This window comes from Entelurus aequoreus, linkage group LG03 (assembly GCF_033978785.1).
Source record: "Entelurus aequoreus isolate RoL-2023_Sb linkage group LG03, RoL_Eaeq_v1.1, whole genome shotgun sequence".
Classification (NCBI taxonomy): Eukaryota; Metazoa; Chordata; class Actinopteri; order Syngnathiformes; family Syngnathidae; genus Entelurus; species Entelurus aequoreus.
The window spans coordinates 8,599,665-8,625,505 of NC_084733.1; the positions used below are offsets into that span (position 1 = coordinate 8,599,665).

General features: G+C 34.9%; 1 protein-coding gene across 2 annotated transcripts; it reads left to right on the forward strand.

The window, feature by feature from the left end:
- The first annotated feature begins 5,379 nt into the window (after nucleotides 1-5,379).
- Nucleotides 5,380-24,044, forward strand: LOC133645331 (selenide, water dikinase 1). Of its 2 annotated transcripts, none has more exons than XM_062040226.1 (10): nucleotides 5,380-5,513; nucleotides 11,300-11,415; nucleotides 12,172-12,268; nucleotides 13,969-14,072; nucleotides 14,193-14,300; nucleotides 14,365-14,519; nucleotides 17,898-17,988; nucleotides 18,439-18,538; nucleotides 23,223-23,435; nucleotides 23,501-24,044. In XM_062040226.1, exons 2-10 carry the CDS (start codon nucleotides 11,320-11,322, stop codon nucleotides 23,713-23,715), a joined length of 1,179 nt encoding a protein of 392 aa, XP_061896210.1. In that variant the 5' UTR covers nucleotides 5,380-5,513; nucleotides 11,300-11,319; the 3' UTR covers nucleotides 23,716-24,044. The 2 variants fall into 2 exon arrangements, with proteins under 2 accessions (XP_061896210.1, XP_061896215.1); XM_062040231.1 differs by lacking the exon at nucleotides 5,380-5,513 and adding an exon at nucleotides 5,517-5,590.
- Nucleotides 24,045-25,841: the final 1,797 nt, after the last annotated feature.

Here is a 25,841-nt window from a genome sequence, read left to right on the forward strand (position 1 = left end):
TTGGAATCGTCAATGTTTGGGCAATGACTTTGCACCTGGTAAGTAACATGACACCTATTATAACACCATTATAATGTCTACTTTATTTAAATACTTTTTAGACAATAACTGCTAAATGTACACGTTTATTTAAAGACTTGATTTTTAAAAATAACTGATAAAGACAAACATTTCAAGAATTTTTTTTTTTTTAAATAACTGCTAAAAACTGACATTTAAAGACTTTACATTCGTTATTTAAAAAAAAAAAACCTGCTAAAAACAAGACTTAATTAAAAAGACAAACATTCAAATATTTTTTTTATTGTTTTTTAAAACTGCTGAAGGCAGACATTATTTATATACTTCATATTTTTAATTTTTAAAAAAAAATGCTAAAAACTGACAATTTAAAGACTATATTTTTTATTTAAATAATTAATTGCTAAAAACATGTATTTGTTGTTTTTGAAAAAGAACTGCTAAAAACTGACATTTAAAGACTTTACATTCATTATTTAAAAAAAAAAAACCCTGCTAAAAACAAGACTTATTAATTGAAAAGACAAACATTCAATCATTTTTTTTTTATTGTTTTTTAAAACTGCTGAAGGCAGACATATTTATTTATATACTTCATATTTTTAATTTAAAAAAAAAATGCTAAAAACTGACAATTTAAAGACTATATTTTTTATTTAAATAATAATTGCTAAAAACATGTATTTAAAGACACAAATTGTTTTTGAAAAAGAACTGCTAAAAACTGACATTTAAAGACTTTACATTCGTTATTAAAAAAAAAAAAAAAACCCTGCTAAAAACAAGACTTATTAATTAAAAAGACAAACATTCAAATATTATTTTTTTTTATTGTTTTTTAAAACTGCTGAAGGCAGACATATATATTTATATACTTGATATTTTTAATTTAAAAAACTGCTAAAAACTGACAATTTTTTAAAGACTTGATATTTTTTCTTTAAATAATTCATTGCTAAAAACATGTATTTAAAGACACAAATTGTTTTTGAAAAAGAACTGCTAAAAACTGACATTTAAAGACTTGACATTCGCTATTTTAAAAAAAACCCTGCTAAAAACGACTTATTTATTAAAAAAGACTTGATATTATTATTTAAAAAATAACTGCTGGACAAACATTCAAAGAATTTATATGTTTTTGTTTTAAAAAAAAAACTGCTAAAGGCAGACATTTATTTATATACTTGATATTTTTAATTTTAAAAAAAACTGCTAAAAACGGACAATTATTTAAAGACTTTATATTTTTTACTTAAATAATTAATTGCTAAAAACATGTATTTAAAGACATAATTGTTTTTTAAAAAGAACTGCTAAAACTGACATTTATTTAAAGACTTGACATTTGTTATTTAAAAAAAAAACCCTGCTAAAAACGACTTATTTATTAAAAAGACTTGATATTTTTATTTAAAAAATAACTACTAGACAAACATTCAAAGAATTTGTATTTTTTTGTTTAAAAAAAAAAACCCGCTATAGGCAGACATATTTATTTATATACTTGATATTTGTAATAAAGAAAAACTGCTAAAAACTGACAATTATTTAAAGACATGATATTTTTTCTTTAAATAATTAATTGCTAAAGACATAATTGTTTTTGAAAAAGAACTGCTAAAACTGACATTTATTTAAAGACTTCATTTTTAAAAATAACTGATAAAGACAAACATTTCAAGAAATGTTTTTAAATAACTGCTAAACACTGACATTTAAAGACTTGACATTCGTTATTTAAAAAAAAACAACCCTGCTAAAAACAATACTTATTTATTAAAAAGACTTGATATTTTTATTTGAAAAATAACTGATAGACAAACATTCAAAGAATTGATGTACTTTTTTAAAACTGCTGAAGGCAGGCATATTTATTTAAATACTTGATATTTTTTATTTTAAAAAAAACGATAAAACTGACAATTATTTAAAGACTTTATCTTTTTTATTTAAATAACTAATAGCTAAAAACATGAATTTAAAGACATAATTGTTTTTGAAAAAGAACTGCTAAAATTGACATTTATTTAAAGACTTCATTTTTTAAAATAACTGATAAAGACAAACATTTCAAGAATGTATATTTAATTTTTTTTAAATAACTGCTAAAAACTGACATTTAAAGACTTAACATTCGTTCTTTAAAAAAAAAAACCTGCTAAAAACAAGACTTATATATTAAAAAGACTTGATATTTTTATTTAAAAAATAACTGAAAGACAAACATTCAAATAATTTTTTTTAAACTGCTGAAGCAGACATATTTATTTATATACTTAATATTTTTAATTTAAAAAACTGCTAAAAACTGACAATTATTTAAAGACTTGATATTTTTTATTTAAATAATAATTGCTAAAAACATGTATTTATAGACATAATTGTTTTTGAAAAAGAATTGCTAAAAACTGACATTTAAAGACTTGACATTCGTTATTTAAAAAACCCCTGCTAAAAACGACTTATTTATTAAAAATACTTAATATTTTTATTTAAAAAATAACTGCTAGACAAACATTCAAAGAATTTATATTTTTTTGTTTAAAAAAACAACTGCTAAAGGCAGACATATTTATTTATATACTTGATATTTTTAATTTAAAAAACTGCTAAAAACTGACGATTATTTAAAAACAATATTTTTTCTTTAAATAATTAATTGCTAAAAACATGTATTTAAAGACATAATTGTTTTTATAAAAGAACTGCTAAAACTGACATTTCTTTAAAGACTTCATTTTAAAAAATAACTGATAAAGACAAACATTTCAAGAATTTATATTTAATTTTTTTTAGATAACTGCTAAAAACTGACATTTAAAGACTTGACATTCGTTATTAAAAAAAAAACTGCTGAAAACAAGACTTATTTATTAAAAAGACTTGATATTTTTATTTTGAAAATAACCGATAGACAAACATTCAAAGAATTTTTTTTAAACTGCTGAAGGCAGACATATTTATTTAAACACTTTATATTTTTTATTTTAAAAACTGCTAAAAACTGACAATTATTTAAAGACTTGATATTTTTTATTTAAATAATAATTGCTAAAAACATGTATTTAAAGACATAATTGTTTTTGAAAAAGAACTGCTAAAAACTGACATTTAAAGACTTGACATTCGTTATTTAAAAAACCCCTGCTAAAAACGACTTATTTATTAAAAAGACTTGATATTTTTATTTAAAAAATAACTGCTAGACAAACATTCAAAGAGTTTATATTTTTTTGTTTAAAAAAAACAACTGCTAAAGGCAGACATATTTATTTATATACTTGATATTTTTAATTTAAAAAACTGACAATTATTTAAAGACTTGATCTTTTTTCTTTAAATAATTAATTGCTAAAAAACATGTATTTAAAGACATAATTGTTTTTGAAAAAGAACTGCTAAAACTGATATTTAAAGACTTGACATTCGTTATTTAAAAATAAAAAAACTGCTAAAAACTAATTATTTATTAAAAATACTTGATATGTTTATTTAAAAAATAACTGCGAGACAAACATTCAAAGAATTTATATTTTTTTGTTTAAAAAAAACTGGTAAAGGCAGACATTTATTTATATACTTGACATTTTTAATTTAAAAAACTGCTAAAAACTGACAATTATTTAAAAACTATATTTTTTCTTTAAATAATTAATTGCTAAAAACATGTATTTAAAGACATAATTGTTTTTTATAAAAGAACTGCTAAAACTGACATTTATTTAAAGACTTCATTTTAAAAAATAACTGATAAAGACAAACATTTCAAGAATTTATATATATATTTTTTTAGATAACTGCTAAAAACTGACATTTAAAGACTTGACATTCGTTATTTTAAAAAAAACTGCTAAAAACATGACTTATTTATTAAAAAGACTTTATATTTTTATTTTGAAAATAACCAATAGACAAACATTCAAATATATATATATATATATTTTTAACTGCTGAAGGCAGACATTTATTTAAATACTTTATATTTTTTATTTTTAAAAAAATGCTAAAAACTGTGCATTAAAGGTACACTCTGCACGAATAAGTCTGCATTAAAGGTACACTCTGCATGAATAAGTGTGCATTAAAGGTACACTCTGCATGAATAAGTGTGCATTAAAGGTACACTCTGCATGAATAAGTGTGCATTAAAGGTACACTCTACATGAATAAGTCTGCATTAAATGTACACTCTGCATGAATAAGTGTGCATTAAAGGTACACTCTGCATGAATAAGTGTGCATTAAAGGTACACTCTGCATGAATAAGTGTGCATTAAAGGTACACTCTGCATGAATAAGTGTGCATTAAAGGTACACTCTGCATGAAAAAGTCTGCATTAAAGGTACACTCTGCATGAATAAGTGTGCATTAAAGGTACACTCTGCATGAATAAGTGTGCATTAAAGGTACACTCTGCATGAATAAGTGTGCATTAAAGGTACACTCTGCATGAATAAGTGTTCATTAAAGGTACACTGCATGAATAAGTGTGCATTAAAGGTACACTCTGCATGAATAAGTGTGCATTAAAGGTACACTCTGCATGAATAAGTGTGCATTAAAGGTACACTCTGCATGAATAAGTGTGCATTAAAGGTACACTCAGCATGAATAAGTGTGCATTAAAGGTACACTCTGCATGAATAAGTGTGCATTAAAGGTACACTCTACATGAATAAGTCTGCATTAAATGTACACTCTGCATGAATAAGTGTGCATTAAAGGTACACTCTGCATGAATAAGTGTGCATTAAAGGTACACTCTGCATGAATAAGTGTGCATTAAAGGTACACTCTGCATGAATAAGTGTGCATTAAAGGTACACTCTGCATGAAAAAGTCTGCATTAAAGGTACACTCTGCATGAATAAGTGTGCATTAAAGGTACACTCTGCATGAATAAGTGTGCATTAAAGGTACACTCTGCATGAATAAGTGTGCATTAAAGGTACACTCTGCATGAATAAGTGTTCATTAAAGGTACACTGCATGAATAAGTGTGCATTAAAGGTACACTCTGCATGAATAAGTGTGCATTAAAGGTACACTCTGCATGAATAAGTGTGCATTAAAGGTACACTCTGCATGAATAAGTGTGCATTAAAGGTACACTCAGCATGAATAAGTGTGCATTAAAGGTACACTCTGCATGAATAAGTGTGCATTAAAGGTACACTCCGGACTCTCCAGCCTGTTAAAGGGGATGTTGCAGCCGCCATAGAGCACACAAAGGACCCGCGGCTACCGCGTAAATGTCCTTATGACATTTCCTCCCAAATACATTCTTAAACCACAATCGCTGCGAGCGAGTAATTGTGAATATGATTATCTGTCACGTCTTATCACGCGCGTGACATCCATTCCCACGCATCGACCGCGGAGTGAACACGCCCGGGCTACTTTCTATCAGGCGCCGTCCGGGGCCACCTCGCCGAAGGACCGCCGCTGTCCCCGCCCTCGTAGTCGGATGTGGCGCGAGTCGAGGCCGGTAAGCATGGACGCGCTCTTGCAATTAAAGGGGAAACGTTGCGGGAATACAACTCTGCTGCCTTGCTCGGAATGCGGGTATGGCGACGGTAGTGGGCTATAGTGCGCCGCGCCGCTGCCGACGTGACGCCGGCGGCGCGTTTATTCTTGTTTTTGTGTCCGGACGGCGCCTGTTGGCGGTGCGCAGGTCGCATGGCGGCGGGACAGCAAAGGGTTAATTTTTTCCGCCGCCGACATTTTTTTTTGTCGGGACTTCTCTTGTTTATTAGCAACTTTTGCAACTTTGGCCGCGCACAATGTTCAACGTTTGCGTGCTGGAAGTCGCTTTTATGACTTTAAATACATTCGTTCATGTTAGCGGCCGCCGGTAGACATTGTTAGCACTATGTCACCGTGTTAGCATCTGTGGCTAGCTAGTGTTAGCATCCAAATATAAACACTGGCCAAAACACCTTTTTAAACTTTACTCTGCTGACGGCCTGGTGCTTATTTAACTTAAGATGTGTATTTTATTTAAAGCTTGCGAACTAACCCTAAAGAGCAAGCTAACGCCATTGTTTTGGGGGTTGAATGAATTTAGCAGCGTTTTGGCTTCTTGAACACCTCCCATATTTGACTTGTATTGCCATCACTTTAGATGTGTAACATTTATATGCCATTTTGTCATGGACCAAATATCTGTATATTCAGTGTAGAATGATTACTTTCTACAATGTTCATAGTACCGTAGGACCCTGAAATTATTATCATTAATTAATATGATTTTACTTGTATTGCCATCACTTTAGATGTGTAACATGTATATGCCATTTTGTCACAGATCAAATATCTGTATATTCAGTGTTGAATGATTACTTTCTACAACGTTCACAGTACTGTAGAACCCTTGAATTAATAATTTACTTGTATTGTCATCACTTTAGATGTGTAACATGTATATGTCATGTTGTCACAAATCACATATCTGTATATTCAATGTTGAAGGATTAGTTTCTACAACGTTCATAGTACTGCAGGGCCTTAAAATTAATATTACTAATTAATATGATTTTACTTGTATTGTCATCACTTTAGATGTGTAACATTTATATGCCATATTGTCATGGACCAAATATCTGTATATTCAGTGTTGAATTATTACTTTCTACAACATTCATAGTACCGTAGGACCCTGAAATTATTATCATTAATTAATATGATTTTACTTGTATTGCCATCACTTTAGATGTGTAACATTTATATGCCATGTTGTCACAAATCACATATCTGTATATTCAATGTTGAAGGATTACTTTCTACAACGTTCATAGCACTGCAGGACCTTGAAATTAATATTACTAATTCATATGATTTTACTTGTATTGCCATCACTTTAGATGTGTAACATGTATATGCCATTTTGTCATGGATCAAATATCTGTATATTCAGTGTTGAATGATTACATTCTACAACGTTCATAGTACCGTAGGACCCTGAAATTAATATTACTAATTAATATGATTTTACTTTAATATGATTTTACTTGTATTGTCATCACTTTAGATGTGTAACATGTTTTTGCCATTTTGTCTTGGACCAAATATCTGTATGTTCAGTGTTGAAGGATTACTTTCTACAACGTTCATAGTACCGTAGGACCCTGAAATTAATATTACTAATTAATATGATTTGACTTGTATTGTCATCACTTTAGATGCGTAACATGTATATGCCATTTTGTCATGGATCAAATATCTGTATATTCAGTGTTGAAGGATTACTTTCTACAACGTTCATAGTACTGCAGGACCCCCTCATATAGTAACATGTTTGCATCAAAACATGTTTTAATGCTTCATGAAAATATAATATTGCTGAAAGAATCAACTTCCTCTCCCAGGCCATAACATTATCTACACCTGTTGAAGCCTATTACAACAATAATAATGTTCCATTGTGAAGTATTAATTTAACATTGTTTATTGTTGGCGTTTGGAGTGGCACCCTACTGAGAGTTTCTGATATTATTCCACTGACATATTTATTTATAATGTGTTACAAATAGAGAACAGGAAGTGAACAAATGTTTTAATACCGTATTTACCTGGCGATAGAGCGCGGCTGTGTTTAGGCAAAACCCACCAAATTTTAGAAGAACATTTTTTTTCCACATACTGTATATTATCCACACCGGACTATAAGCTTTAGATATATACCGGTACGAAACATTTTGTAAATGTTTATTTACATACCTTAATTGTTTTCAAATGATACCTGTAACACGGCAGTAAAACGTCTGATTATACAAAACAGAAGTCATCGTCACGGACCCACTAGTTGCGGAAGCTAGCGCTCCAATTAGCTTGACGAACTCGGTAAGTTCACGGTGACGTTTTGGTGAATTTACGAAACGAACAATACAAAAAGAATGCCATTGTAAGTTAATAGTACTATCACAGACACTAAACGTGTTAGCATATTCGCTAAAGCTAACGATGCTAGCTTGATTACATTTCGATAGCATGTACAATTATGCATGAAAACACTCCTACAGACATCACACAGGAGACGGTTTCGTAAGTATGAAATGTTTTAGTTATATTGTAAAACTTACAAACGTTGCTCAGAGTGGTTTTGTAAATAAAGTACTGCAGACGGTTCCGAAATTTGGCTGACTGCTGTTAGCCACCTCACTGGGAGATTGATTGAAACTTTTATTAGTAGATTGCACAGTACAGTACATATTCGTACAATTGACCACTAAATGGTAACACCCGAATAAGTTTTTCAACTTGTTTAAGTCGGGGTCCACGTTAATCAATTCATGGTTCCGACCAGCTCCTTTATTTTAGGGCTCGAATGTTACAGTTTTGCACACATTTCAATTAAATAAATAAATGTGGGATTTAATTAAATGGTTTGTTATTACAAATGCATTATTTTTTAAAGTTGAAAGTGATAAAAGATTATTTAGTGAAATGAGAAGAAATGTAAAACGGCATCAATATATATACGGTTGTCCCGATACCAATATTTTAGTACCGGTACCAAAATGTATTTCGATACTTTTCGGTACTTTGCTAAATAAAGGAGACCACAAAAACAAGAATTCTGAGGGTACATGAAACATATGTTTATTATTGCAATTTAGCCCTTAAATAAAATAGTGAACATACTAGACAACTCGTCTTTGAGTAGTAAGTAAACAAACAAAGACTCCTAATTAGTCTGCTGACGTATGCAGTAACATATTGTGTCATTTATCCACCTGTTATTTTGTCTACATTATAAGGGACAAACTGTAAAAATGGATTATTAATCTACTTGTTCATTTACTGTTAATTGCTTATTTTCTGTTTTAACATCTATCTACACTTCTGTTAAAATGTAATAATCACTTATTCTTCTCTTCTTTGATACTTTACCTTAGTTTTGGATGATACCACACATTTAGGTATCGATCCGATACAAAGTAGTTACAGGATCATACATTGGTCATATTCAAAGTCCTCATGTGTCCCGGGACATATTTACTGACTTTATAAACATAATATGAATTATTTTTAAAAAGGAAAAAAGATTTTGTGACGATAAAAAATATCGATGTAATCATAGTAGTATCGACTAGATACGCTCTTGTACTTGGTATCATTACAGTGGATGTCAGGTGTAGATCCACCCAAGGCATTTGTTTACATTGTGACGCCGGGTAGCTATCGTATCCTCCTACGGTGTGTAGTGAAGCATGTTTAGCTATTCCTCGTCCTCCAGTGGTAATGATACTTGTACGAAAAGTACTTTATTTGTCGCCATGGAGGCCAGGATTAGTGATTTAGAAGTAGCTAAAACACTGTGGATGGATGTTAGCCGCTAGCTAGCTAGCCATGTCTTAAAGCACCTCTTCCCGAGGGCGTTTCAGTGTTATAACTTCACCTTTTACGCCAAAATGCGTCCATTCTCCCTTTTCTGTCCACACACTGTGTCTGCTTGTAAGTACTCTGTGTGTGTGCGCTGCCGAACATGCTCCTAAAACCAGCAATGTCATGACGTGACGACGAGCCGTCATGCCTGGGAACCGGTACTTTTCGAACAGAGTCTAGTACCGTTCTGATTCATTAGTGTCGGGATACTATACTAGTACCGCTATACCGTACAACCCCAAATATACATAAATTAAAGATGCATCAATAATCAAATTTTAATGGAATCGTAGCTCCTAAATCGTAATAGAATCTTGAGCTGCAGTGTTTCCCATAAACTGCCAAGATACCTGTGGCGGTGGGGGCGTGGCTATGGGCGTGGTCACCGTGACATCATCGAGTAATTTGCATAATTTACTACAATGATATGATTTTCTCTAAAAAAGCTCAAAAAATGTAGACTTACTATTAATAATAACAGTTTTGTTTTGTGGAGGAGTTCAAGTACCTTGGAGTCTTGTTCACGAGTGAGGGAAGAGTGGATCGTGAGATAGACAGGCGGATCGGTGCGTCGTCTTCAGTAATGCGGACGCTGTATCGATCCGTTGTGGTGAAGAAGGAGCTGAGCCGGAAGGCAAAGCTCTCAATTTACCGGTCTATCTACGTTCCCATCCTCACCTATGGTCATGAGCTTTGGGTTATGACCGAAAGGACAAGATCGCGGGTACAAGCGGCCCAAATGAGTTTCCTCCGCCGGGTGGCGGGGCTCTCCCTTAGAGATAGGGTGAGAAGCTCTGCCATCCGGGGGGAGCTCAAAGTAAAGCCGCTGCTCCTCCACATGGAGAGGAGCCAGATGAGGTGGTTCGGGCATCTGGTCAGGATGCCACCCAAACGCCTCCCTAGGGAGGTGTTTAGGGCACGTCCGACCGGTAGGAGGCCACGTGGAAGACCCAGGACACATTGGGAAGACTATGTCTCCCGGCTGGCCTGGGAACGCCTCGGGATCCCCCGGGAGGAGCTGGACGAAGTGGCTGGGGAGAGGGAAGTCTGGATTTCCCTGCTTAGGCTGCTGCCCCCGCGACCCGACCTCGGATAAGCGGAAGAAGATGGATAGATGGAGTTTTGTTTTAAACATCCATCCATCCATCCATCCATCCATTTTACAATATAATTACAACACTTTATGTACATATTCATATGCAGATTTGAACAATAGGTTATTCACTGAAATATATTTATTCATTGTGGTTCTCACAAAAAATATATCTTATAAAAATATAAAAGCTAAAATGTCTCTTAAAGCTCTGCCCCTTTAATTAGTGCATACTAAATAATTTAACTTTAGCCTACTACTAGAACCATATTATTTACCAGCAACATAAAGTGAAACAGAGGCAGAGGTGTCCCGCCACAGTCAGTAACAAATAAACAGAAAACAGTAGTGGTGGTAGATAGACACAGAGCTTCATCAAACATCTGATCCACTGAACAAAGAGTTCCAAAAATCTTGATCCTACATTTCTCTTTTGTAAAGTAAATCTGAACAGCCTATATGGGCATCTACATCAACTATATGATTTGCCTGAGAAGCTTGACAGGACAAAAAAAAAAATCTATTTGTCGCGGCCTTAATTCTTTCGTGGCGGGCCGCCACAAATAAATGAATGTGTGGGAAACACTGAGCTGTCAAAAGATTCCCACCTCTATGCAATGATGCATTATACCTCTACCCTACATGTGGATGAATAGTTTTTGAACAGCAAACACTAGTGCAAATCTCTTATATGTGTTGGATTGAGATTTGCAGACATTCCTTATGTTGTGGCCAAATTGGTCTTTAAGCTTGTTTCTGTATGAGCAATTGACAATGTGCCCTCCATCTTTTAGGGCCCACAGATTCTGCAGACATGTCCGTGAGGGAGTCCTTCAATCCCGAAAGCTACGAGCTGGACAAGAACTTCCGGCTCACGCGCTTCGCAGAGCTCAAAGGCACAGGCTGCAAGGTTGGTCCTTTTCAAACCTGCGCAAACTAGAGATCGACCGATGTGTTGGTTTCAGGGCCGATACAATATACACTACCGTTCAAAAGTTTGGGGTCACATTGAAATGTCCTTATTTTTTAAGGAAAAGCACTGTACTTTTCAATGAAGATAACTTTAAACTAGTCTTAACTTTAAAGAAATACACTCTATACATTGCTAATGTGGTAACTGACTATTCTAGCTGCAAATGTCTGGTTTTTGGTGCAATATCTACATAGGTGTATAGAGGCCCATTTCCAGCAACTATCACTCCAGTGTTCTAATGGTACAATGTGTTTGCTCATTGGCTCAGAAGGCTAATTGATGATTAGAACACCCTTGTGCAATCATGTTCACACATCTGAAAACAGTTTAGCTTGTTACAGAAGCTACAAAACTGACCTTCCTTTAAGCAGATTGAGTTTCTGGAGCATCACATTTGTGGGGTCAATTAAACGCTCAAAATGGCCAGAAAAAGAGAACTTTCATCTGAAACTCAACAGTCTATTCTTCTTCTTAGAAATGAAGGCTATTCCACAAAATTGTTTGGGTGACCCCAAACTTTTGAACGGTAGTGTAGATACGATATAGTTGGGGGGGAAAAAAGACTGATACCAATAAAAAAAAGGTTGATACCGACATACGTCAAAATGCCAAATATGGGCGCCAATAATATGGGGCTGTCTAACACGGTGTACATTATTAAAGATGATGCAAATGTATTGGTTGTGGACACAGGTGCCCCAGGAGGTTTTACAGAAGCTTTTAGAGAACCTACAAGAGAACCACTATCAAGAAGATGAAGAGTTCCTGGGAGCGGTCATGCCTCGATTAGGTATTTATAAGCGCTCTTTGGCAGTGTATTAACTTATTGTTACTTAAGGAAGTTAAAAAGTACCAAGTGTCTTGAAAGCAATAGTGGGAAAACATGCACAATTCCAAATGTATTGGTATGTTTGCAAACATAAGAGGGACATAAAAGTGATATGTTATTACAAAACCCAAAAGCAGTGAAGTTGTCACGTTGTGTAAATGGTGAATAAAAAGAGAATACAATGATTTGCAAATCCTTATATTCAATTGAATAGACTGCAAAGACAAGATATTTCATGTTCACACTGAGAAACCACTTTTTTTTTGTGCAAATCATGAACTTAGAATTTATTGGCAGCAACACATTGCAAAAAAGTAGTCAGAGGGGCATTTTTACCACTGTGTTACATGGCCTTTCCTTTTAACAACACTCAGTAAAGGTTTGGGAACTGAGGAGACACATTTTTGAAGCGGAATTATTTCCCATTCTTGCTTGATGTGCAGCTTAAGTTGTTCAACAGTCTCCCTTCTGCTATTTTAGCCTTCATATTTTCAATGGGAGACAGGTCTGGACTACAGGCAGGCCAGTCTAGTACCCGCAGTCTTTTACTATGAAGCCACGCTGTTGTAACACATGGCTTGGCATTGTCTTGCTGGAATAAGCAGGGGCGTCCATGATAACGCTGCTTGGATGGCAACATATGTTGCTCCAAAAACTGTATGTACCTTTTAGCATTAATGGTGCCTTCACAGATGTGTAAGTTACCCATGTCTTGGGCACTAATACACCCCCATACCATCACACATGCTGCGTTTTACACTTTGTGCCTAGAACAATCCGGATGGTTCTTTTCCTCTTTGATCCGGAGGACACGACGTCCACAGTTTCTAAAAACAATTTGAAATGTGGACTCGTCAGACCACAGAACACTTTTCCACTTTGCATAAGTCCATCTTAGATGAGCTCGGGCCCAGCGAAGCGTTTCTGGGTGTTGTTGATAAATGGCTTTGGCTTTGCATAGTAGAGTTTTAACTTGCACTTACAGATGTAGCGACCAACTGTAGTTACTGACAGTGGTTTTCTGAAGTGTTCCTGAGCCCATGTGGTGATATCCTTTACACACTGATGTGGCTTTTTGATGCAGTACCGCCTGAGGGATCCAAGGTGCGTAATATCATGGCTTACGTGCAGTGATTTCTCCAGATTCTCTGAACTTTTTAATTATATTACGGAGCGTAGATGGTGAAATCCCTAAATTCCTTGCAATAGCGGGTTGAGAAATGTCGCTCTTAAACAATTTGCTCAGGCATTTGTTGACAAAGTGGTGACCCTCGCCCCATCCTTGCATTTCATGGAAGCTGCTTTTATACCCAATCATGGCACCCACCTGTTCCCAATTAGCCTGTTCACCTGTGGGATGTTCCAAATAAGTCTTTGATGAGCATTCCTCCACTTTCTCACTCTTTTTTGCCACTTGTGCCAGCTTTTTTGAAACATGTTTCGGGCATCAAATTCCAAATGAGCTAATATTTGCCAAAAAACAAAGTTTCTCAGTGTGAACATGAAATATCTTGTCTTTGCAGTCTATTCAATTGAATATAAGTTGAAAAGGATTTGTTGTATTCTCTTTGTATTTACCATTTACACAACGTGACAACTTCACTGCTTACGGGGTGTGTACATTAGTCCTGGTAACGTGGCAGATTGATCTTATTTTGAAGGCATCGGCATGGACACCTGCGTCATCCCGCTCCGACACGGAGGCCTTTCCCTCGTCCAGACAACAGACTACATCTACCCTATAGTGGACGACCCCTACATGATGGTATGGCTGTCAACATGGACTGATGTTATTTAGTAAATAACAACACAAAACCAATGGTATCTCAGGGTTGTTGTGATACTTTTTTAGCAGGTTTCAGTTTCAATGTCTCGCCTCTTGCAGGGTCGTGTCACGTGTGCCAACGTCCTCAGTGACTTGTACGCCATGGGGGTGACGGAGTGCGACAACATGCTGATGCTGCTGGGCGTGAGCAACAAAATGTCGGAGAAGGTGAGAGTGAGTTTTCTTGCACAGGGAAGGTGTTTGCTTACCTCCTTGTTGTTGTTGTTGACAGGAGCGAGACAAAGTCATGCCGCTGGTCATCCAGGGCTTCAAAGACGCCGCAGAAGAGGCGGGCACGTCCGTGACAGGAGGACAGACTGTGCTCAATCCCTGGGTGGTGTTAGGGGGAGTGGCCACCACCGTGTGCCAGCCCAATGAGTTCATCATGTACGTCATCCACACCTGCACTCCAACACTGACTTCTCTAATACATACAACACTGACTTCTCTAATACATACAACACTGACTTCTCTAATACATACAACACTGACTTCTCTAATAAATACAACGCTGACTTCTCTAATACATACATTATTGACATCTCTAATAAATACCACTTTGACTTCTTTAATAAATATAACTGACGTATCTAATAAATATAACTGATATCTCTAATAAATACAACTTTGACTTCTCTAATAAATACAACTGACTTCTCTAATAAATACAACTTTGATTTCTCTAATAAATACAACTGTGACTTCTCTAATAAATACAACTGACTTCTCTATTAAATATAACTGACTTCTCTAATAAATATAACTGACTTCTCTAATAAATACAACTGTGACTTCTCTAATAAATATAACTGACTTCTCTAATAAATACAACTGACTTCTCTAATAAATATAACTGTGACTTCTCTAATAAATATAACTGACTTCTCTAATAAATACAACTGTGACTTCTCTAATAAATATAACTGACTTCTCTAATAAATACAACTGACTTCTCTAATAAATACAACTGTGACTTCTCTAATAAATACAACTGACTTCTCTATTAAATACAACTGACTTCTCTAATAAATATAACTGACTTCTCTAATAAATATAACTGACTTCTCTAATAAATACAACTTTGACTTCTCTAATAAATACAACTGTGACTTCTCTAATAAATACAACTGACTTCTCTAATAAATACAACTGTGACTTCTCTAATAAATACAACTGACTTGTCTAATAAATATAACTGTGACTTCTCTAATAAATACAACTGTGACTTCTCTAATAAATATAACTGACTTCTCTAATAAATACAACTGACTTGTCTAATAAATACAACTGTGACGTCTCTAATAAATACAACTGTGACTTCTCTAATAAATATAACTGTGACTTCTCTAAAACATACAACAGTGACATCTCTAATAAATACAACTTTGACTTCTCTAATACATACAACTTTGACTTCTCTAATACATACAACATTGACTTCTCTAATAAATACAACTTTGACTTCTCTAATAAATACAACTGTGACTTCTCTAATAAATACTACTTTTACTTCTCTAATAAATACAACTGTGACTTCTCTAATAAATATAACTGACTTCTCTAATAAATACAACTGACTTCTCTAATAAATACAACTGACTTCTCTAATAAATACAACTGACTTCTCTAATAAATATAACTGTGACTTCTCTAATAAATACAACTGACTTGTCTAATAAATACAACTGACTTGTCTAATAAATACAACTGTGACGTCTCTAATAAATACAACTGTGACTTCTCTAATAAATATAACTGTGACTTCTCTAAAACATACAACAGTGACATCTCTAATACAACTTTGACTTCTCTAATAAATACAACTTTGACTTCTCTAATACATACAACATTGACTTCTCTAATAAATACAACTTTGACTTCTCTAATAAATACAACTGTGACTTCTCTAATAAATACTACTTTTACTTCTCTAATAAATACAACTGTGACTTCTCTAATAAATATAACTGACTTATCTAATAAATATAACTGATATCCCTAATAAATACAACTGTGACTTATCTAATAAATACAACTAACTTCTCTAATAAATATAACTTTGACTTCTCTAATACATACAACATTGACTTCTCTAATAAATACAACTTTGACTTCTCTAATAAATGCAACTGTGACTTCTCTAATAAATACAACTGTGATTTCTCTAATAAATACAACTGTGACTTCTAATAAATATAACTGACTTTCTAATACGTACCACTGTGACTTCTCTAATACATACAACTGTGACTTCTCTAATAAATACAACTGTGACTTCTCTAATAAATATAACTGACTTCTCTAATAAATATAACTGTGACTTCTCTAATAAATATAACTGACTTCTCTAATACATACAACTGTGACTTCTCTAATAAATACAACTGTGACTTCTCTAATAAATATAACTGACTTCTCTAATAAATATAACTGACTTCTCTAATAAATATAACTGACTTCTCTAATACATACAACTGTGACTTCTCTAATAAATACAACTGTGACTTCTCTAATAAATATAACTGTGACTTCTCTAATAAATACAACTGTGACTTCTCTAATAAATACAACTGTGACTTCTCTAATAAATACAACTGTGACTTCTCTAATAACTATAACTGACTTATCTAATAAATATAACTATGACATCTCTAATAAATATAACTGACTTCTCTAATACATACAACTGTGACTTCTCTAATAAATACAACTATGACTTCTCTAATAAATACAACTGTGACTTCTCTAATAAATATAACTGTGACTTCTCTAATAAATATAACTGTGACTTCTCTAATAAATACAACTGTGACTTCTCTAATAAATATAACTGACTTCTCTAATAAATATAACTGTGACTTCTCTAATACATACAACTGTGACTTCTCTAATAAATACAACTGTGACTTCTCTAATAAATATAACTGACTTCTCTAATAAATATAACTGACTTCTCTAATAAATATAACTGTGACTTCTCTAATACATACAACTGTGACTTCTCTAATAAATACAACTGTGACTTCTCTAATAAATATAACTGTGACTTCTCTAATAAATACAACTGTGACTTCTCTAATAACTATAACTGACTTATCTAATAAATATAACTATAACATCTCTAATAAATATAACTGACTTCTCTAATACATACAACTGTGACTTCTCTAATAAATACAACTATGACTTCTCTAATAAATACAACTGTGACTTCTCTAATAAATATAACTGTGACTTCTCTAATAAATATAACTGTGACTTCTCTAATAAATACAACTGTGACTTCTCTAATAACTATAACTGACTTATCTAATAAATATAACTATGACATCTCTAATAAATATAACTGACTTCTCTAATACATACAACTGTGACTTCTCTAATACATACAACTGTGACTTCTCTAATAAATACAACTGTGACTTCTCTAATAAATATAACTGTGACTTCTCTAATAAATACAACTGTGACTTCTCTAATAAATATAACTGTGACTTCTCTAATACATACAACTGTGACTTCTCTAATACATACGACTGTGACTTCTTTAATACATACAACTGTGACTTCTTTAATACATACAACTGTGACTTCTCTAATAAATACAACTGTGACTTCTCTAATAAATATAACTGTGACTTCTCTAATAAATAAAACTGACTTCTCTAATAAATATAACTGTGACTTATCTAATAAATACAACTGTGACTTCTCTATTAAATACAACTGTGACTTCTCTAATAAGTACAACATTGCATGTCGCAGGCCAGACAACGCCGTGCCAGGAGACGTCCTGGTGCTGACCAAACCCTTGGGCACACAAGTTGCCGTCGCAGTGCACCAGTGGCTGGACATGGTACGTCTGCGCACATAAAAGTCCATTCACATCCCAATCGCCATTCTTATTCGTCTCCATTTAAAACCGTTCCACCAAATCATTCCTCTTAATCGGCACTTCAAATGTTTGCACCCACTTGTTATTTCATATGTTGACCATAGGGGGAGCATTTCAAATGTTTGCACACACTTGTTATTTCATATGTTGACCAGAGGGGGAGCACTTTTAAAAGCGACACAGTCCATGTGAAAAATTTCTCCTTTTTGGGACCACCCTTATTTTGACCAGAAGGGGTGCAAATGAGACATTGTCTATTAGATGCAATGTTATTGGGACCATGGTTTATGTCATCACTTGTTCACACCTCCTCATGTGGAAGATACTTTTCCTTCTCGGTGTCTCAAGAAGGCTACAAATACATGAAGACGGACAGAAAGGCAGGACACTCATGTTGTGTATTTCTGTCAGGCTGACAAGTGGAATAAGATCAAGCTGGTGGTGACGCAGGAAGACGTGGAGCTGGCGTACCACGAAGCAATGATGAACATGGCACGCCTCAACAGGACAGGTAATCAATCTTACAAACCATCCATATTGGGACTTGCAGGGGATTTTCAACACAATACAAATGACACAAGAAAGCAGCAGAAGACGTGTCGGAGATATTGAAAAATGTACGCCGTTTTCATCCTTTTTAAAGTCGGGCAACTTTGTCTTTATGCATCCTTCCGAAGGCTCCTAGGAACTTGCAGTCTCCATCAGAGGGGTTCAAGTAGGGCTGGGCGATATGGCCTTTTTTTTAATATCTCGATATTTTTATGCCATGTCACGATACATGATATATATCTCGATATTTTGCCTTAGCCTTGAAAGAACACTTGATACATATAATCACAGTAGTATGATGATGCCGATATTATCGGCCGATATATGCGTTAAAATGTAATATCGGAAATTATCGGTATCGTTTTTTTTATTATCGGTATCGTTTTTTTATTTTTATTTTTATTTTTTTATTTTTTTTAATTAAATCAACATAAAAAACACAAGATACACTTACAATTAGTGCACCAACCCAAAAAACCTCCCTCCCCCATTTACACTCATTCACACAAAAGGGTCGTTTCTTTCTGTTATTAATATTCTGGTTCCTACATTATATATCAATATATATCAATACAGTCTGCAAGGGATACAGTCCGTAAGCACACATGATTGTGCGTGCTGCTGGTCCACTAATAGTACTAACCTTTAGCAGTTAATGTTACTCATTTTCATTAATTACTAGTTTCTATGTAACTGTTTTTATATTGTTTTACTTTCTTTTTTATTCAAGAAAATGTTTTTAATTTATTTATCTTATTTTACTAATTTTTTAAAAAAAGTACCTTATCTTCACCATACATGGTTGTCCAAATTAGGCATAATAATGTGTTAATTGCACGACTGCATATATCGGTTGATATCGGTATCGGTTGATATCGGTATCGGTAATTAAAGAGTTGGACAATATCGGAATATCGGATATCGGCAAAAAGCCATTATCGGACATCCCTAATGATGATTCTATGTGTCTACATTAAAACATTATTGTTCATACTGCATTAATATGTGCTCATTTTAAACTTTCATGCAGAGAAGGAAATCCCAACTAAGTCAATTGACCAATACTGTATTTATTAAGCAGTGGCACAAACATTCATGTCATTTCAAAACAAAGTGCAAGATTGTCAGAGACATTTTAAAACAAGCTATTAGTGCACTTTTGTGCATGATGTCACTAAGATGACATATGAAAACAACACTAAATTAAAGTGCACTTTTTGTACAGAACGCCACTACAATAGTTTAAACCAGGGGTCACCAACCTTTTTGAAACCAAGAGCTACTTTTTGGGTACTGATTAATGCGAAGGGCTACCAGTTTGATACACACTTAAATACATTGCCAGAAATAGCCAATTTGCTCAATTTACCTTTAACTCTATGTTATTATTAATAATTAATGATATTTACACTTAATTGAACGGTTTAAAAGAGGAGAAAACATGAAAAAAATGACAATTAAATTTTGAAATATAGTTTATCTTCAATTTCGACTCTTTAAAATTTAAAATTCAACCGGACAAAAGAAGAGAAAAACTAGCTAATTCGAATCTTTTTGAAAAAATTAAAAAAATAATTTATGGAACATCAGTAATTTTTCCTGATTAAGATTAATTTTAGAATTTTGATGACATGTTTTAAATAGGTTAAAATCCAATCTGCACTTTGTTAGAATATATAACAAATTGGACCAAGCTATATTTCTAACAAAGACAAATCATTATTTCTTCTAGATTTTCCAGAACAAAAATTTTAAAAGAAATTCAAAAGACTTTGAAATAAGATTTAAATTTGATTCTACAGATTTTCTAGATTTGCCAGAATAATTGTTTTGAATTTTAATCATAATAAGTTTGAAGAAATATTTCACAAATATTCTTCGTCCAAAAAACAGAAGCTAAAATGAAGAATAAATTAAAATGTATTTATTATTCTTTACAATAAAAAAAATAAATTTACTTGAACATTGATTTAAATTGTCAGGAAAGAGGAGGAAGGAATTTAAAAGGTAAAAAGGTATATGTGTTTAAAAATCCTAAAATCATTTTTAAGGTTGTATTTTTTCTCTAAAATTGTCTTTCTGAAAGTTATAAAAAGCAATGTAAAAAATTAATGAATTTATTCAAACAAGTGAAGACCAAGTCTTTAAAATATTTTCTTGGATTTTCAAATTCTATTTGAGTTTTGTCTCTCTTAGAATTAAAAATGTCGGGTAAAGCGAGACCAGCTTGCTAGTAAATAAATAAAATTTAAAAATAGAGGCAGCTCTCTGGTAAGTGCTGCTATTTGAGCTATTTTTAGGACAGGCCAGCGGGCTACTCATCTGGTCCTTACGGGCTACCTGGTGCCCCCGGGCACCGCGTTGGTGACCCCTGGTTTAAACAAATAAAGTGCACTTTTGTGCATAATGTCACACAAGATATTTCAATAAGTGTCAAATAAAAATGAGCTGCATAAAAGTAAATCAAATAGTGTATGTCCTTCGCTATGTGGTAGGTTCCTGCGGACGTTATCTCTTTTGTTGTTGTCTACTTTTTTCATACGGTGTTGATGTAGAAATGGTTGCCTCTGCATTTTGTTGGTGTGGCACCGAATGGAGATGTTGACATGCGGAGTTTCAAGCACTCTTCATTCTCTAGCGGGTGACTTTTCAAATGATGCTACATATTAGCAGTAATGCTACTTTTTGTAGCAACACTTTTGCCCCACAATTGACAAATTACGGTTGTCTGTTCGACATCTTCCCGCTTGAAGCCAAACCACCGCCAGACGATGGACCCCCTGCTGTTTTTCTTGGGAATTAATTCTTCCTTCATTTGTTATCAGATTTGCACCTTCTTTCTCTCGTATTACCACTCGCACTACAGCTAACGTTTCCCATGCCGCTACCTCTCTGCTCCGGGAGGGCGTATACATATGTGACATATGTAAGAAGGTGCGCTTGTTTTGTCTCTGTGAGAAGGAGAGACAAGAAAGAGTGAGAAGAGCCTGTAGTGCAGACCTGGGCATTCTGCGGCCCGCGGGCCGCATCCTGCCCTTTGTGCATCCCTGTCCGGCCCGCGTGAGGACAGTCATAAATTACAAAATACATTTAAAAAAGTATCTATGTCGAATGTGCAATACAACTGTGCTGCTTTTATTTTGAAAAGTGTTATTTATGGGCGTATGTCCGTGTGTAACCTGTGAGGGAAGGTGCACAGCGACAAGTGATGAGACGCTGAAAAGAGAAAAGTTGATGACGAATGGCGTGTTTTCAACAAGACATGGACTGCCAAGTAGGACTTTTAGTAGTAAGTAGTTGTAGTAGTAGTACTAGTAGTAGGACCCAACAAGGACTTTTTGCCAAATTTCACACCCCCAGAGATGCAGCTGTCAGGACAAGTTTCGTCATTTCTCACAAAAGCGCCAGAAAAATAAGGCGTTTTCTGACGGAGAGTTTATTAAGGAGTGCTTATTGGACTCTGTTGCGCTGATATGCCCGGAGACTTGGACTGCTTTTCGCTGGCTTTAATTGGATGAGAGCTGCGATGTACGTGACACCTCCCAGCTGCTCATCTTCTTCAAATCACGGAGGAGCTGGCAGCCATGCAGTCAATTAAAGAGACAACCACAGGTAATGACTTGTTCACATAGGTAAATGCGTGTTTGGACATGCTAGGACTTAAATGGGACAAGCTGGCAGGTGTGACAATCCAATCCACTTTATTTATATAGCACATTTAAACAACAAAATGTTTCCAAAGTGCTGCACAACAATATTAAAAACAATATTCAAATATTATCCTTAGCTCCACCAATGACTGAATAAAAAGAAAAATAATTACATATAAAACCAATATAAAAAACAATATAAATAAATATGATTAAAAACGATTTTAACAACAGATAGTTGTCCCAATCTGACGGGGAAAAATGTTGGATAATGCAGGATAAAGTGACAGAAATGAACCCTGTGCAGAAATGGACATTCTTGCATTGTATAATACACCAGGAAGTGTTGTGTAAAACAGTGATAAAAATAAAACCATCAAAAGCAATCTTTTTTTTTATAAAGTTAAGTTAGGTTAAATTAAATTATTAGTATTAATATTAATTATTATTATTATCATCATTATTATTTAACAGAAGGACCTTTTTCCAAGCTATAATCAGTTTAGAAACAGTTTCATTGGAATTGTTGTTCCAAAAAGGAGTGGTGTTGACTGGAGAATGAACTATTAGGAGAGTGAAGTGAAGTGAAGTGAATTGTATTTATATAGCGCTTTTCTCTCGTGACTCAAAGCGCTTTACATAGTGACACCCAATATCTAAGTTACATTTAAACCAGTGTGGGTGGTACTGGGAGCAGGTGGGTAAAGTGTCTTGCCCAAGGACACAACGGCAGTGACTAGGATGGCGGAAGTGGGAATCGAACCTGGAACCCTCAAGTTGCTGGTACGGCCACTCTACCAACTGAGCTATGCCGCCCCAAGTGAGTGAATTGTTGTTCCAAAAAGGAGTGGTGTTGACTGGAGAATGAACTATTAGGAGAGTGAATTGTTGTTCCAAAAAGGAGTGGTGTTGACTGGAGAATGAACTATTAGGAGAGTGAATTGTTGTACCAAAAAAGGAGTGGTGTGGCTGATAATGAGGTGTGCTCCTCCGCAGCGGCCAGCCTCATGCACACCTTCAACGCCCACGCCGCCACCGACATCACGGGCTTCGGCATCCTGGGCCACGCCCAGACGCTGGCCAAGCAGCAGAGGAGCGAGGTGTCCTTCGTCATCCACAACCTGCCCGTGCTGGCCAAGATGGCCGCCGTGTCCAAGGCCTGCGGCAACATGTTCGGCCTCATGCACGGCACCTGCCCGGAAACATCAGGTAGGCGGAGCCCCGCCCGGCCGGCCGCACTTTCACCTTCTCAATGTTGTCGCTTTGCTCGCCAGGCGGCCTGCTCATCTGTCTCCCCCGCGAACAAGCCGCCCGCTTCTGCGCCGAGATCAAATCCCCCAAATACGGCGAGGGCCACCAGGCGTGGATCATCGGCATCGTGGAGAAAGGCAACCGCACGGCGCGCATCATCGACAAGCCGCGGATCATCGAGGTGGCGCCGCAGGTGGCCAACCAGAACATCAACCCCACGCCCAGCGCCACCTCCTAAGCCTTTGTCAACATACGCACACACACGGTAAGAAACAGCTCCACCTGGTGGTCCTCAACGCCATCACAACGACTGTCTTCATGCGACACCAGTTGGTCCCACAACAACAATCGTGACCACAATCTGGCACGAGAGATTATTTTTGCATCTCTCCTCAAGCAAAACATCCATCTCCTTTTTTTCCTTCTCCACTTTGTACAGTTAGAAAGCCCACTTTTAGTTCTTCGCCGACGCCTTGAAAGAAACTGACGTGACCAGAATGCTTTTTTTATTATTCATTTGACTTTTTGTATCGCCCGCCCACCACAATCAATAAATACTCAAACATGTGACTGACTGGAGGTCTGATTTTGTCCAGACATCAGCAAACTGTCACCATACTCAAACATGTGACTGACTGGAGGTCTGATTTTGTCCAGACATCAGCAAACTGTCACCATACTCAAACATGTGACTGACTGGAGGTCTGATTTTGTCCAGACATCAGCACACTGTCACCATACTCAAACATGTGACTGACTGGAGGTCTGATTTTGTCCAGACATCAGCAAACTGTCAAATGACCAAGTCCAGCTGATCTACCTCATATGCATGTATATCTACACAGGGCCGGCCCGTGGCATAGGCCGTATAGGCAAATGCTAAGGGCGCCGTCCATCAGGGGGCGCCACGCCAGTGCCACAAATGTTGGAGGAAAAAAAAAGTTGATACTATTATTTCTAAATACAAAAAATAATCCCACGTTAATTAAAATGCAAAGTAAAGCCTATTTAATAGAAATATGATTTGTTACAACATTACGCCCCCCCCCCCCTCCCCCCCGCACGGTGCGCCCCCTCCCTTCCCGTATCATGACTTTTTTTGGACGTCACCACATCAAAAAATCAACATAAGATGTCAAAACGGCCAAAACTGTCAGGTGCCCAGGGAAGAGAAAAGAAGAGGAGAAACGAGAAAAAGACAGAGGTAGCAGGTATGTAACGTTAGCCTACATGAAATTATTTGTCTGTTACAGAATGTGATAGCAACCTGGCTTTTTAGCATTAAGCTAATTTTACATGATTCGGCAATTGCTAATCAATAAATAGCTAGTTCTGTTTTAACGTCGGGTTAATATTGTGGAGGGGGCTAAATTGTTATGGAAAATAATAATGTAACGTTAGGTAATTACTAGGGATGTCCGATAATGGCTTTTTGCCGATATCCGATATTCCGATATTGTCCAACTCTTTAATTACCGATACCGATATCAACCGATACCGATATATGCAGTCGTGGAATTAACACATTATTATGCCTAATTTGGACAACCAGGTATGGTGAAGATAAGGTACTTTTTAAAAAAAAATTAGTAAAATAAGATAAATAAATTAAAAACATTTTCTTGAATAAAAAAAGAAAGTACAACAATATAAAAACAGTTACATAGAAACTAGTAATGAATGAAAATTAGTAAAATTAACTGTTAAAGGTTAGTACTGTTAGTGGACCAGCAGCACGCACAATCATGTGTGCTTACGGACTGTATCCCTTGCAGACTGTATTGATATATATTGATATATAATGTAGGAAGCAGAATATTAATAACAGAAAGAAACAACCCTTTTGTGTGAATGAGTGTGAATGGGGAGGGAGGTTTTTTGGGTTGGTGCACTAATTGTAAGTGTATCTTGTGTTTTTTATGTTGATTTAATTAAAAAACAAAAAAAACGATACCGATAATAAAAAAACCAATACCGATAATTTCCGATATTACATTTTAACGCATATATCGTCCGATAATATCGGCAGGCCGATATTATCGGACATCTCTAGTAATTACAGTACTCCCACCTTACATTCCTCAGGGACATTTGTATTAGATCTTTTAAGCAGGTGTTTTCTGTTTACATTGTTATTGCCTTCTGGTTAGCTAATGTTTGCCCTGCAGGTAATAGTCACTTTTCCACCCCTTTATATATTAGGTATAGTTGTAAGCCTAGTTGTTAAAGTGCACATCATTAATGTTAATTAAGCAATATCACATGAGAGGGAATGCTGTTTTTTAATTTGAGCACTGCTGTGATTCGGTTAAAGATAATCATAACATAACATTCTCATATAATATGTTAATTTGCTTTCTTTAA